Source organism: Monodelphis domestica, chromosome 1, assembly GCF_027887165.1.
Source record: "Monodelphis domestica isolate mMonDom1 chromosome 1, mMonDom1.pri, whole genome shotgun sequence".
Taxonomy (NCBI): domain Eukaryota; kingdom Metazoa; phylum Chordata; class Mammalia; order Didelphimorphia; family Didelphidae; genus Monodelphis; species Monodelphis domestica.
The window spans coordinates 407,598,691-407,614,133 of NC_077227.1; the positions used below are offsets into that span (position 1 = coordinate 407,598,691).

Here is a 15,443-nt window from a genome sequence, read left to right on the forward strand (position 1 = left end):
CCTTAGTTTCAAACAATGACCCTAAAAGACCTGCACTTTAGCTACTTAAATGTTTCTTGGAATCAAAGACAGAATGGAGGGAGGGTTGATGAACTCCAAAGTCTCTTCCAATACTAAGGAAGGGAAAGAACCATGTCAGTTCTTAATCTGTAAAACTTGAGATTAAAGGACAGTAATAGGATCAACTAATGAAAATGAAGCACAGGTACTACTAACAATAAGAAGAAGTTAAAAATGTATTGCCCTCAGAAAATTACTCTCAAATTTACCATGGAGATGATTTCAAAATAGTTAGAATCCTTTAAAGATAAGCAATTACTGCCCTTTGATCCAGCCATAGCACTGCTGGGTTTCTACCCCAAAGAGATAATAAGGAAAAAGACATGTACAAGAATATTCATAGCTGCGCTCTTTGTGTTGACAAAAAATTGGAAAATGAGGGGATGCCCTTCAACTGGGGAATGGCTGAACAAATTGTGGTATATGTTGGTGACAGAATACAATAACAAAAAATTTATAGCAGCATTTTCTCTTGGAAGTATGGAAATTTAGTGGGAAATAGCTAGAGAAATTGTAGGTAAATGAACAGAGGCATTTGGGTGGCATAGTGGAGATATAGGGCGGTAGAATCAGGAAGACTCCAAATGTAGCCTCAGACACTTGCTAATAACCCCGTGACCATGAACAAGTCATCTATCATCTCAGTCGGCCTCAGGTTCCTGATCAGTAAAAATGGGGATGATAATAGCACCTGCCATGAAGGGATATTGTGAAGATCAAATAAGGTAAGATCAAAAAGAGGTAACATGCAAAGAGCTTTGCAAACCTGAAAGCGCTATATAAACCCTAGTGATGATAATAATTAAGACATATGACAAAATATTACTACATCATAAGAAACACTGACTATGAAAAATACAAAGGTGGCATAGGAAAATTTATATGAACTAAAACAAAATAGAGCAAGCAGAACCAGGGAGATAGTATCAACAATGAACAAAATAGTGTTTCAGCTTGGTCCTAAAAAAGAACGAAGAAAATACTCTTCTTCATTGTAAGGGTAGCAATAAGATACTACATATACACTTTTACTATCAGATGTTGCCAAGATATTTTCGCCTTTCTTTTTAATCTTTGTTACAAGAGAAAAGATTGCTGAGTAAGAGAAGAGAAAGAAACAACTTCTGAAATGGTGATACAAAAACAAAAGGTATCAATTTAAAAAAAAAAGAAAAAACACATATTTGTAAAGACAATCCCTGCTCATGATTTGGTCCTAACATGTAACAGAAACACATATAAATTAAATTAAAAAATGACTATAGAGTATTAAGAAGATTAAAGTTAGGGAAAACCTCTTCTCAAGAATTCACATGGAAGAAGCTTTGAAGAAAAGCAAAGTCCAAAAATGAAACTTACTGATGCCTCTCTGAAAGGCAAGCAAGAGGAAGTACTATAGGAATGGAGCATTTTAAAATACAACTGAAGTGAAATGACAAATATGGTAGATATTTGCCACAATTAACTAAGAAATAGGAACAAAGATTTCCATAGGCTATTACGTGTTTAGATATATGGCTTGACCATGACTGCAAATATTTCAACTACTCCATGATAAACACAGTAGTTGTGTCAAGAGTTTGCAGCATAGTAGGCAATTCATTTCAGAGTACTAACAAAATTAGGTATATAACAGATCAAATTTTATTCATGTTTTATATAGCCTTGACTAAAAACAATCTGTTATTCTGGAAGTCTAGACATCGCTCTAGTTTAGAGGATCTATCATGAGATTCCATAAGGCAGGAAGATGAATTAAGTTATCTTCAAAATTAAGGACTTTACCTTACTTAAACCAAACTTAGAGGTGGCAAAGAAATTAAAGAGAAATTGAAGGGTTTTTGAGACCACTCCATAGAATAAAGGTAATATAAGGGAAAAAAAAGATATCTACTATTTCTTATATCTCAAAAGCACTAAAGCCTTGGATATTATAATACTAATACTTTCTATTACCACTGACAGGCATAAATTCAAATTTCTAAATGATGGTTATTAAACCCATTCATATGTTTAAGTAAGATCTAATATTGTCCTTTAATCAAAAAAGGGAGAAATCTAAACTTTGGAGTATGAATTAATGTAAAACTAGAACAGTAATACAATCAACTTTAAATAAAATAAATCAAATAGAAAAAAAATTGTAATGACATTTTATTTGGGGAGTCAAAAGAGTGTACAGATAGCCTTAGAATGTCACTGCTTCATTATCTGGCAAAAAAATATAATCACCACCAAGACTAAAAGAGTCTATGTAAGAAAGTATATTACAGAACTTGCCTTCAAAGAGAAAGCCTAACAGAAATGGAGGGGAAGAAACATCACAGGATCATAGATTTACATTGGGCAATAACTTCTTATAGGATGCAAACACTTGAGAGAACTACTACAAAAAAAAAGAATCTTGATTATATTTTTAATGTCAGCAGCAAATTAAGCTACTTGCTCCATACTAATTAAGATGATGTCTTTCTTACCTGAACATAAGTGTTCAATCTTTGTCAAAGTCAACTGCAGAGATTCATTGATCCAGGCCAGCATATCATGTCGACTCAAATTATCGCTAGTTACTGAAGTTGAATACACGTTAACCGCCATCTTCTATAATATGGGGAAGAAAAAAGAAAAAGTTTTACAATATGGTAATCATGCTAGTCAGAAAATTTGCTGGAAAATGTCTCACACTTCAGCTTGCACATAATAAAGATTGACTAAACCACTGAATGAATACCTAATTAACTGGGTCCCAATGAACAGGTGTTTGCTTTACTTAAGATTCCAACTAGAAAGTTCATATTCCTACAACCCATATGTACCTAATTTACAGCATGAGAATTGGACTCACAAATTTAGAGCTTTTATCTAGTTCAAACTCCTTATTTTACAAATTAAGAGACTGAGACCCAGAAAGGTGAAGTAACCTGGTCAAGTCCACACAAGTGGCAAAGCTGCAATCTGAACCCAGGTGTTCTGACATCAAATATAGAAATCTTTCCACTATACCAGTATGATTCAAGTTGCTTTTATAACCTGAAATAAATCACATACAACTGATCAATTTGAAGAAGTTAGATTTTGATATGGTCAATTAAAAACCCTAAACTTACAAAACAGTGAAAAAAAGGAGTGATTAAAGGGTTCATGAACTGAAAATGACTAATATCCAAGAATAACTAACATTCTCTACTCAAAAAGTAACAACCAGAAGAAAATATCAGTCCTGTCTTCCTATCTATGAAAGAGCTAATAGCATTTTTTGCAACTAAAGACCCAGAACACTATGTCCATATTGACATATCTAAGCAGAATATCACCAACATGAGCATTTACGGAGAACTCAAACCCAAGTTTTACTTATTATGGCAAGGAAGTAACATTTAGTTTTTATAGGTTATGGCTTTGCAGCCTAAATTATCAGATTAAACCATGCTGGAAAGACCTTATATATAGTTGTTAGATTAGACTGCATGAGCTTTCTGAATACGGGTCTAAAGAAGTACAGAAAATTTTTCATCAGTAAGCTGACACAAGTGAAATGTTTTAGTCACAGCAACCCATAGAAATCAAATTTAATTTAGGATATCCAAACTATCATGGTCACTACCCTACTAGCAGCTACCTGTAAACAGTAAGATGTTTCAGCTAATTAGTTAGAATTAGTCACTTAGCAGTTAAGATGACAATTACAATCTGAAATGGCAATTTATAAAAACAAATAATCTAAGAAGCAATTCTATATAGTATAAATAATGCTGAATTTAGAGTAAAAATGCCTGGATTTAATCTTGCCTTACATACTTAATAGCTGTAACCACAAGCAACTAATTCACTTCTCTCAGGAGCCTCAACTTCCTTATCTATAAAATAGACATAATATTTTGCACTATCTACCTCACTGGGTTTCTGTAAAGAAGGGCTTTTTGTATATTCACATATACTAGAAATGTTGCCAATTAATTTTTTGAATTTTTATTAGTTATTATTAAAATAAATCAAAATAATTTTGATTATTTTCTTCCTCAATAATTAAAGTTGTTATTCCAGACAAAACTAATTAACAAGGAAACAACATAGATAAGGAATGCTTTTTTTTTTATCATATCCCCTCTTAAGTCCTATTAGGCCTATCTTTGCCCACATCTGATCACCTTTATTAGACTACATGTTCCTTCCTTAAAAGCAAGAAATGGGGGCAGTTCAGGGGATAAAGCTGCAGGTCTAGAGACATGGGAGGACCTAGGTTCAAATCTGAAATCAAATACTTCCTACCTGTGTGACCCTGAATGAGTCACATCTCTACTGCCTATTCCTTACTACCCTTCTGCCTTGGAACCAAAATACAATAGTGATTCTAAGGCAAAAGGTATGGATAGTCTGGAGGATACACTCTTATTTACAAATTTATGCCTCAAGTATACAACATGTATGATTCAGAACATCATGCAAGCTTAAAATTTAAGCAGATGAAATCCTTGTCATATGTATTCTGTCCAATATGCAATTAAGTACGTTTTAAATAGCCTTCCATCTTATTTCAGATGCTTTCATCAGTAGTATAGTAATAATTAAGTCACCTGCAGTACAGAACAAACAATCCCTAAATGTAGAGTATTATATTCCATGTATACAAATTCAAAATATATTCAAGTAGTCAATCAATATCTCAAATATGCTGAAGAGAAGGTTAGAGGTGACTGATGACCTGGATTTCTGCCTTGCCTCTGTCTACTACAGGACTTTGCCATTTCTATTTGATTCACTTTCCTTACCTATAAAGAGAAGAGAACTATTCATAGTTGTTCATATTCATAACACTTTATGGTTTACAGAAAACTTTCCTAACAACAGATAGTTGGTTTTAGTATTACTATCATCATTTTATGTCAGAAAAGTTTATATAATGCAGTATAGTGCAATGAGTGCTATAACTTAGTCAGAGGACCTGGGATTAAAATCCAGCATTGTCACCTTTAAGACCTTGAACAAACAACTTCATTTCTCTGGGTCTTAGTTTCCTCATCTGTAAAATAAAGGGGTCAAGATTAAACTACTTCTGTGATTCATTCCAGCTCTAAATCTGTAATCCTATGAACAACCCTGTGAGGTCAAGTAATACAAACATTATCCCTGCTCTATAAAATGGGAAACAGGCACAGAGGTTAAAATATTTGTCCAGGGTCACATAGCAGCTAGTTTTAAGAGTGAACAAAACTTAAAAATAGCTCTTTGACTACAAAATCAATACTTTTCTATATCTGGTTTACTTATACCACTTATTATAGAAGAAAATCATAAATATCAAACATGTAATCTTTTGATATGATTTTGGGATATGGCTAAGAAAATGTTCCCTTACCTTCCTTACATTCTGTAGTATGCCTATTAGGAACTAGTCATTCAAGTCGAGATCCTCCCCATATTAAATTCCAATCATCTATCCTTTCTTGGACAGTCCCTACTCATTCCCTAGAAAGCCTATCCCTTGACTTCCAGTCCCTGACTCTCATTCCAAGGCTCAAGGTTGCCATGTGGCTGAAAAAGCAGTGTGACAATATGGAGTCAGGTCACCACAAAAAACAAAAACAAAAAAACAAAAAAAATAGCCTTGTTCATTACCAGTGTGGCCTTCGTCAAGTCCTTTATACTTCATGAGTTCCAATTTTCTAAACGGTAAAATGAGCTAATTTGTTTAAATCAGGAGTTCTTAATTTGTGTGTGTCATGTACTCCTTTGGCAGTCTGGTAAAGCCAGACTATGGACCTTTTCTCAGAATGTTTTAAAATTTATAAAACATAGACTTTAAAAGTTATCAATATATTATTTCAAGAACTCCAAGTTAAGAATCTGTAGACTCACTTCTTAAATACCTTCCACTTTAAACCATTATGGGTACAACAGCCCCGCCCCTCACCCCCAAGTAATTCCTCACACCCAAGTAATTCCAACCATTTAGCCTCCCTGGGGCAGTCCCCTACCCACCCAAACTGAGCACAGCAAAACAGGATCCTGTCTCATACTTCCTGTTTCAGTTCTAACCTCCAGCAGTGATTCCCTACCACCTAGAAAGAAAACTCCCTTTCATCAGAGCATCAGCCTAGAGTCTCATCCATTTGTACTGCAAGTTCAAGGAGCCAACAATATGGAGTCAGACAAAAAAAAAATCGCTAAAGAGCTCAGTGAACAGGACTAAAGTGGTGATAATCCCTCCGTATGATGCCCTTGTAAGATCACATCTGAAGTTTTGCATTCAATTCAATGAACCACGTTTTAGGAATAGCATTGATAAAGTAAATATTGAGAAGGGTGGTAATGGATCTATGAGTTCATACCAAAGGGGGCTCGACTGAAGGAAATGTGGATCTTTGGTCTGGAAAAGAGAACGCTTAGGGAAGCCACAATAAACATCTTTGAACATCTAAAAAGTCGAAAGTTTGATCTCACCAGGCAAAATTAGGTGATTAACCGGTAAAAGTTACTGAGGCAGGTTTAAGAGTCATAAAAGAAAACGCTTTGCAATAACTAAATCCATCTAAATATGGAATGAGCTGCCTCCCAAGGTATTACGCTGCCCCTCAACAATTGTCTTCAAGCAAAAACTGGTTGACCACTCATCAGATATTTAAATTTGCCCAGGTATGGCCTCTAAGGTCATCCCAACTCTGATATTCCTTTTCTAAAATTCCAATTATGTGATCTAATAGGAGTATTCCCGACAATCCTACATAGCACATGCTTCCTACTGCTATGCTACAGAGGCTGCCTCACTGCAGGGAAAATCCCTTCTCTGATTCCCCTCCCATTCTTCCTCCACCCTCTTCCCCCGCCATTTCCCCCATCTCTCAAAGCCATTCTATTCTGGCTAGTGGCACTCACTACACTTCTACATAATCCACCACTGTCTCCTACCCCCGAATAGATCTCTCTTTCTCTCAATTCCCTTTCCTTTCGAAAATTCAACCTTGCTTACACCACTCGCACGCCGCAGTGCGACCCCAACTTCCGGCCAAAAATTCTTCCTCACCTTCAACCCCTCCCCATTCACGATCCTGCACAGACACCGTCGCGCATGCGCAAGAGAAGGGTCAAGGCCCGGCCCCTCCCCCACTTCCCCCTTCACAGGCTCCTCCAGCGGAGCCTCCCGGAGCCCCCACAGGCCGTGGCTCTTCCCTTCACTTGCTCCGCAACTCGAGCACCCGCCCTCCTCGGCTTCCGCTAACCGACCCAAACAGCGCCCCCGCCCCACATTCTCACCACCCACTCCTCACCGGCTTCTCGAGGCGCCGCGTATCCTCTCGCCAGCCCCCCAGTTCCGTCTAGGTCTTGTTCAAACCGCCCGACCCCGCCCGCGCGATGACCTTATACGCACCCCTCTTTTCCCCGACGCTGCGACGTAACGGTGCGTCGCCCCGCCCGACCGGCTTCTGGGAGGAGAAGAGGAACGGGAGAAAGGGGGCGGAGCCTCAAGGCTCTCCCAACAGAAGCAAAGGCGGAGAGGGCGGGAACAAGACTGTAGAGCAGCGAAATCACGTGGCCCACGACAGCCAATGAGATCCCGACCTCAATGCAACTGTGGACCAGCCCAGAATTCTCACCCTGGAGCACAAGGTGTGGCACTGACCCCTGAATCAAAGATGCTTAAAGAATCCCATGACAACCTTGAAACAATGCCGATTCACTGAAGCTCAGAACTGGAAGGATGCTTGAATATCAAATTCAACGAATTTAATATAATGATATGTTGATATAATAGAATAGAGAAGCAGCTAGGTGGTGAAGAGTTTTTATTGTCTGACCTGGGTCAGGAAGACCTGAGTTCAAATATGACCTCAGATATTTACTAGCTGTGACCTGGGCAAATTACTTGTTTACCTCAGTTTCCTCATCTCTCAAATGAACTGGAAAAGAAACCAGCAAACCATTCCAGTATTTTTGTCAAGAAAACCTCAAATGGGACAACAAAAAATTGGTACTGGTAGGACAATATTAAAAAATGATGTGCTATGATAACATGATTTATTATGGATTATGCTGTTTTATCACATTGTATCACAAATTGTAAAACAAGGAAAGCCAAGTAATTTGATTAGAAATCAATGACAACAAATTTTAAGCCAAACCCTGGGCTAGGTGCTATAATTATGAAACCAAAAGTTAAACAATCCCTGCCCTCAATGAAATTATACTTTGTAGGAATAAATGACTTAGATATCTCCAAATGTATACAGAATAAATGCAAGCTAATTTTGGAAGAAGAAAGCACTAGCAGCAGGGAGAATAAAGGCCTACTCTAGAATAAAACTTAAGCTGGCCTTGTAAGTGGTGACAAAGAATGGGGAAGTTCTAGGAACCCCCCTACAAGGGAAGGAGATAGGATAGAAATTGTATTGTGTGAAGAACAGAAAGAAATCATATAGTACAACACCATTTTATAATATAGGAAACAGACCTAGAGAAAAGTTATTTGCCCAAAGTCACACAGCTAAGAATCAGAAAATCTATATGAAGGCACAGAGAAGCTGGTCTTTAAATCCTCCTCAAAACCTCCTCAAAAAACCTCCTCGAAAGCACAGAGGAAGAGAAGGAGCTCCTTTTCTTCTGGATATTGGAGGTTGTGGTGGTCATGAAGGTGGATGGAATAATTAAGTCCCAGAGAAGGGAATTTTAACTCAGATTCTCAAGTTTTCCAAGTCTGCTTCATTTGAGGTCTTACAGGGAAACAAACCCCTTCGAATTAAAAGCTTATTTAATAACACTACTTTTCTCAGACCAATCCTAAAGATCCCACAGAAGAATCTTTATGAACTCCACACTAAAGACATAAATAAAGATAAAAGAATATGGTATTTGGAGTCAAAAGATCTAGGTTCAAAGCCAAGCTCTGCCTGTAAGACAATAGAAAAGTCAAGAAAACATTTTGGACTTCAATTCCCTCATCTACAAAAAAAGGGAATCACAGAGGTAGTTTCGACTACTCTCCAAGAAGCCTTCCATTTCAATTTCTATAATTCTATATCTATTTCCCTGATATGCTTTTTTTTTTCCAACCCTTACCTTCTGTTTTAGAATCAATACTATCTTTTGAAACCTAGGCAGATTTAAACCCAGGACCTCTAGTCCCTAGGTCTGGCTCTCAATTCACTGAACAACATAACTGCCCCATTATGATTTTCTTTTAAAGGAATTTACCTATATCTTTTGTTATAGGAGAAAGATCTTCATTTTGAGTCCATGTTATAGGTAACGAGCTAAGTTATATTTACCACAATGCAGAAATTATAGAAGTAGAAATCTAGATTTCATAATTATGATCAAGCAAAACCTAGAAATCATTAGTATTCTGATAGGCCAAGTAAAGTCAGAGTGACAGAGAAACAATCCTTTCCATCTTGTACATTCCTCTTAGGCCATAAAAGTCAAAGAAAGGATAGATCTATAATCCCCATATTTCTTTCAATGTCATAAAACTATTTCCTTTAAAGTCATAATTTCAAAGATAAATATATCTGTTCAAACAGATTCTATAGACAGACTAAGTCAGGTTACAAATTAAACTATATTTAGAGAATTCAAAATTGGTTGACTAAGGGAGAAAATTTCTGTCACCAGAGTCAGAGAAAGTTGAGAATATTCCTCTAGCTCCATATCTAAGGAATATTTAAAGCTTTAAGTAAATTTTCACATCCTCTGGGACTTATTTTGGTCATGTGAGGTTAACCATGAATCTTTTTTTCTTTTAAACCCTTACCTTCAATATTGGAATCAATACTGTGATTTGGTTCCAAGGCAGAAGGGTGGTAAGCGCTAGGCAATGGGGGTCAAGTGGCTTGCCTAGGGTCATACAACTGGGAAGTATCTGAGGTCATATTTGAACCTTGGACCTCTGGTCTCTAGGCCTGGCTCTCTTCCTCTCTTTCTATTAAAATGACCTGAAGTGGAGCAATGTTATACACAATGAAAATAAAAAGAACTCTCAAACAAAAGCTAAGCAATTGTGGTGATCAATCTTAGGCTCAAGAAAAGAGATAAAGAGATGCATTGCATACCTTCAGTTGTAAGGTGGGGGGCTTTGGGTATGAAATAATTAACAAGTTTTCAGATGTGGTCACTGGGTAAATTTTTATTTAATTTTTTCGACTAAGAAAAGATTTACTGGGTAGGTGCATGGTAATACAGCATTACAGGGTAGGTATATGAGGGGGAGATCACTAACATAAAGACAAAAAGTATTAAGGATACAATTGCAGCTCTGCCTCTTGCTCCTTGTGCCACCATTAATAAGTCATTTAAATTTTCTAATATTCATCTGCCAAATGAAACTGCTTGCTACCAAATATAGAGGATGGAAAGAGCAGTGAGCTGGCATCCTATTAACCTGGCTTTCAGATCTCTATAATTTAGCTAATCAATGCACCTTCCTTTTTCTTAGATTTCCCATTTATAAAATGTCCCTCTTTTCACTAGGCCACATAATCTCATCTCTTTTCTACCCTACCCTTGCATTTTTCCAGATCCAAAACCAACATCAAATGAATACTACTGGAAATCATCACTACTGGAAAGAATGGAAATCTTCTCTCCTACAGCTGCATTCCCAATGCAAGTAACTTTTCAAAATGTGTCTTTTTGGCCCATTATTCTGCTATGTTATCTTTCCCTACTGGAATAAAAGTTCTTTCGGCTTTTACACTTATATACCTGGCACATTACACAGTAGCTTGCACACATAAGCATAAAATGCTTTTTTCATTCATCCAAATGGTTAGAAATTAAATCACTCAGTCCCTTCTAACTGCAAAGGGCCCTGATCTTAGAAGTTTTTCATAAATGCTCTAAACTCATTCCTTCCTTTCTACTAACTTGTCAAATTCTTTCAGGGTTTTCTTTCTTCCCAAGATTCCCTGTTTTTGTGAGCTAAAAAAATAACCTTCCCTATGATTGAAAAAAAGGGGATGGAGGAGAGGAAGAGAGCTTACTCTCCAAGTAATTTATTATTCAGCTAGGATTTTTTTAACCTTGAGTACTTAATATGTTTAGGCACTGGGTTGGAATGCTGAGGATGAAAGATGAAACAAACCCTGTTCTATAAGAACTTACATTCTATATATCGATATCTTTACACAAACAGAATGAAAAATATTTTTCTTCTCGTTTGCAGAACACTGATGTCTAAAGTAAATCATTCTGAATCAACTTTACTTTTTCAACTAGCATACCAAATACCTTTGGGTATCCCCAAACCAGTATGTCAAAAATAAAACTTTCCTCTACAACCGTTCTTTTTTCTTACTTCTCTCAAGGGTACCAATATTATTAGTCAAGATACATCATCCTGAACTCTTCACTCTCCATCTCCTTTACATTATTCTCATTTCTACCTGCAAATTATCCTGGTCATCATCCCCTTCTCTCCCACTCACAGAATAAAAACCCCAATTCAGTCCTTCAACATTAAGGACTACAAAAAAAAGTAATGCCTGCATCCCTGCTCTCCTCTCTACAATTAAGTTCCTCACAGCTGTCAAACATATTCACAAAATTCTATTACTCAGTTTGAGGAAAGGTAGTTGTTACATATTGTCTCTGGGTTAAAAAACATTCTCTTGTGTCCCTTTAACTCAGCACAACTTAATTCTAAATTATGTTGCCAAGCTTTGAGTATTTTGATCGCCTTCCCACAGGATAATCCAGTGACTTTGCCTACCTGCATTTCCAATACATTCCATTTCCCAGCTGTTTTAGGACAGGCTTATTCCTGTGTTTGGAATTAATTCCTACATCATATGCACATTTAAATTCCTTCTAGGTGTAACTATTATCTTTGCTTCAAGCTCCTCTTGCTTCTACCCTTGATATTTAAAATGCTTTGTATTATGGCGGCTCAGTGGATAGAGGGCCAAGCCTAGAGATGAAAGATCTTGTGTTGAAATCTAGCCTCAAACTTCTAAGTTGAATGACACTGGGCATGTCACCTAACCCCAACTGCATAGCCTAAACCACTCTTCTGCCTTAGAACAATACTTAATATATATTCGAAGACAGAAAATAAGTTTTTCTAAATGCTTTTACTTAATTCGGTATAGGTTTCATTGCTAAAAGCTCAAAAGCCCTTTGAGCATAGAAATTATTTTCATTTATTTATTCCCAGAACTTAACCTACAGTACCTATCCCGTAATAACTATTCATAGTATTGCTGAATGACCATTAAATGGACTTGGGCGACATCTAGACTTCTCTAATCATTGAGCAGGGGTGGGGTGGGGGGGGGGAGAGTAATCTTGTTTCTAATCCCACTTGGTTTATCCTCTTGATTTCTTTCCTTAGTTTGGGTTTTTTTTTGTTTTGTTTTGTTTTTTTGCACCATCTCATTGTTTCTGGCACTATTATGAATGGTGTTATAAGTTTCTGGCACTATTATGAATGGTGTTATAAAAATGGATATCCTTGTTTTGCCTCTGATCTTATTGGAAAGGCTGATAAATCCTTATTAAATATAATGTTGATTTCTTTATTTAGATAGGTAATACTTACCATATTAAAGGGTTTTTTTTAAGTGTTGCATTTTGTCTATCGATAGGATCATGACTTTTTATTGTTCATTTTCTTTTGGTCAATTATGTTGATAGTTTTACTAATATTAAACAAATTACATATCTAGTAGAAATTCAACTTAGTCATAGTATGCAATTCTTTATATATTGGTATTTCTTTGCTAATGTTTTATTTGAAATGTCAGTCTTCAAAAGCAATAGATCAGAGAAACCTAGGAAAACTTGTATAAACTGATAAAGTAAACAGTAATACAATATAGTTTATGTAATAACATATGGCCAAACAACATAATTTTAATTCTGATCAATGCAAAGATTGAAGAAAACTGAAGAATGGTAAACTCAAAATGCACAATGAACAAACTCCTCTGCTTTAAAAGAAAAAAAGGAAAAAAACCTTATATATAGTATATTTCAATAATGGCCAACTCTTACCCCATTTGGGATTTTTAGTAAAAATATTGGAATGGTATACAATTTCCTTCAGCAGTTCATTTTACATTCATTTGATATTTTCTTGGCATGGTTTGCCATTTATTTTTCTAGTTCATTTTACACATGAGGAAACTGAGGCAAACATAATGAGACTTGCCTAGAGCCACACAGATGATTAGCATCTCAAGCCAGATTTGAAACCAAAAAGATGCATCTGACTCCAGGCTGGGCAATCTATCAAAATGAGCTATATCTCAGCCCAGTTATGGAAAACTCACTAGTTATAAAGAGTTCACTATCCCAAGGGAAAACAATTTTTTTTTACCTTGCTATCTTCTCAAATTCTGCCCGTAGCTATGAACTCTGCCCCCCAGGAGTTAACTTGTTCTAAATACTTTCAGCTTTAAGACACAATCTTACCCTAGTAATCTTCTCTCCTATTGCACTGCCAACACCACACATAGAATAATTGCCCACATTATGTTTTTTCTGTGAATTCGGCCTCTTTATGAACTTATGAGGATGAAGGCCTACTTTGGAATCCCCATGTCTCTTCTTTAAAATCAAATATCTCATTATCTTTCAATGTCTCAATCATATAAGGATAGAACCATTCCTAATGGCAGATACTTGTATATTACAACAGGAGGAATGTGTGGTTTTTTCTTTCAACTTTTTGAGCAATAGGTTTGTTAATGTTATTCAGGGACCAAAAATGTAGTTGTGACCTTTGTAGCATAGTTCAAAATTGTTTTGCAGAATGGATGAACAACTTGGAAACCAAAGACAACATTGTTAATGTGCCAATTTCTGACACAACACTGCACCAATGTGTCAATTCAATGCTTTGGGAGTCAAAAAAATCCAAAGTTGCTTTAACATGAATCCATAAAAGTAATCTGGGACATTTTTTTACATGACTGTTAGCTTAGGTTTTCTGACTTTCCATTCCTAAGCAACTGTTGGCTTTAAACATACACGAACTGGGATGTGGCTGTTGTTCTTATACATTCAAATCAACACATGAATCTCTTGGAAATAGAAGATTTTTAATGAATGTAGTGACTAATGAAAATTATAGAGGTCAAAAAAAGCAGCTTGCTACCAAATCCTGACAAAGTTAACACAAATCAAGAAAGGAAATGCAGCATACCAATTTGGACACGATTTCAGGAATATACCTTGGTTGTCTATTAATACTTATTATTATGGTTCTCTCTTCATTTTTGTTGTCCAGTTGGAGAATTCAATTGAACTTCAAATACCTTCAAAGAAACATGCCACTGAGATTCTTCCCATTAAAGTGTTACCATCTAATTTTGGCTGAGTCAATTTGATAATTAAAACTTTACATCCTTCTTTGTTCATAAACTCTTTCCCTACTTATACAAGCAAAAGACAATCACCAATTTGCTCCTTTATTTACAAAGCCATTAATATTTAATTCTTTTATCCTTTTGGAGCTAGACATAACATATGGTATGAGTTATTGGTCTAAATAGAAGTTTTGCCACAATGGTTCTAATAAGTTTTAGTCAAATATTGATTCCTTAATTATATGGCTTTATCAAACTCTAGGCTGTAAAGTGTTTGCGCTTCTGTATTTTGTAGCTGATCTACTCCACCTATCTTCTTGCACTGAGGAGGTTTTTTTGCTTTGGGTGGGAAGAATATGGTTTTAGAATCAACATGTAGGGAAATGGATACCCATTATTATTCAAAAGATCAGAAATCAGTAACACACAGGAACAAAAATATTTATAATTCTCTTTTAAGTGATTGAGAAACAAGTGGGGAAAAGTTGAACAAGTCATGGTATATGAATTAACAGAATACCATGTTATGAGGAATGAAAAAAGGAATGGTTGCAGAAAAGACTAATGCAGAGTATAGAAAGCATACAACAAATGATTAAAAAAACCTGAAAGGCAAGGATTCTGATGCATAGAAAGACCCTTATTCCAGAGGTCTCATTATGAAATATGGCACCCAACTCCTGAAAGGGAGGTGTTGGGCACAAGGCATAGTCGCATATCTGTGAACACTAACAATGTGAAAAAAATTTTTTTTTTGCTTAACCATGCATAATTGCCTCATGGGTTTGGATTTCTGTTTTTGCTAAATAAAGGAGGGGAAGGAAGTATGTGAGATGGGAAGAGAAGTATTTGTTAACTGAAAAAGTGTGGCATAGATATGTTTTTGTTTTTAAATAAACCTTACCTTCCATCTTGGAAAGAGAATCGTTAGTATCATTTCAAAGGAAGAAGAGAAATAAGGGTTCCACAATGAAGATTAAGTGACTTGCCTAGCTATTACACACCTATAAAGCATCTGAGGTCATATTTGAACCCAGGACTTCCCATCTCTAGGCCTGGCTATATTCCCAGATTCACCTAGCT

General features: G+C 36.2%; 1 protein-coding gene and 1 long non-coding RNA gene across 7 annotated transcripts in view; one reads left to right on the top strand and one right to left on the bottom strand.

The window, feature by feature from the left end:
- Positions 1-7,544, bottom strand: part of MAPRE1 (microtubule associated protein RP/EB family member 1) — a 32,518-nt gene extending 24,974 nt beyond the window's left edge. Inside the window, exons 1-2 of one of the 6 annotated variants that reach the window (XM_007474447.3) lie at positions 7,427-7,544; positions 2,538-2,661 (exon numbers count right to left, since the gene is read on the bottom strand). In XM_007474447.3, coding sequence (XP_007474509.1) covers positions 2,538-2,658 — 121 coding nt within the window. In that variant the 5' untranslated portion in view covers positions 2,659-2,661; positions 7,427-7,544. Of the gene's footprint in view, positions 1-2,537; positions 2,662-5,002; positions 5,076-7,027; positions 7,243-7,325 lie in introns of those variants that run through there. The other 5 variants (XM_007474446.2, XM_007474448.3, XM_001362065.5 and 2 more) reach the window with 5 other exon arrangements.
- LOC103100763 (uncharacterized) lies at positions 7,545-10,750 on the top strand. The gene is made up of 2 exons (XR_458042.3): positions 7,545-7,665; positions 10,569-10,750. It is a non-coding gene; the product is annotated as an uncharacterized LOC103100763 (long non-coding RNA).
- Positions 10,751-15,443: the final 4,693 nt, after the last annotated feature.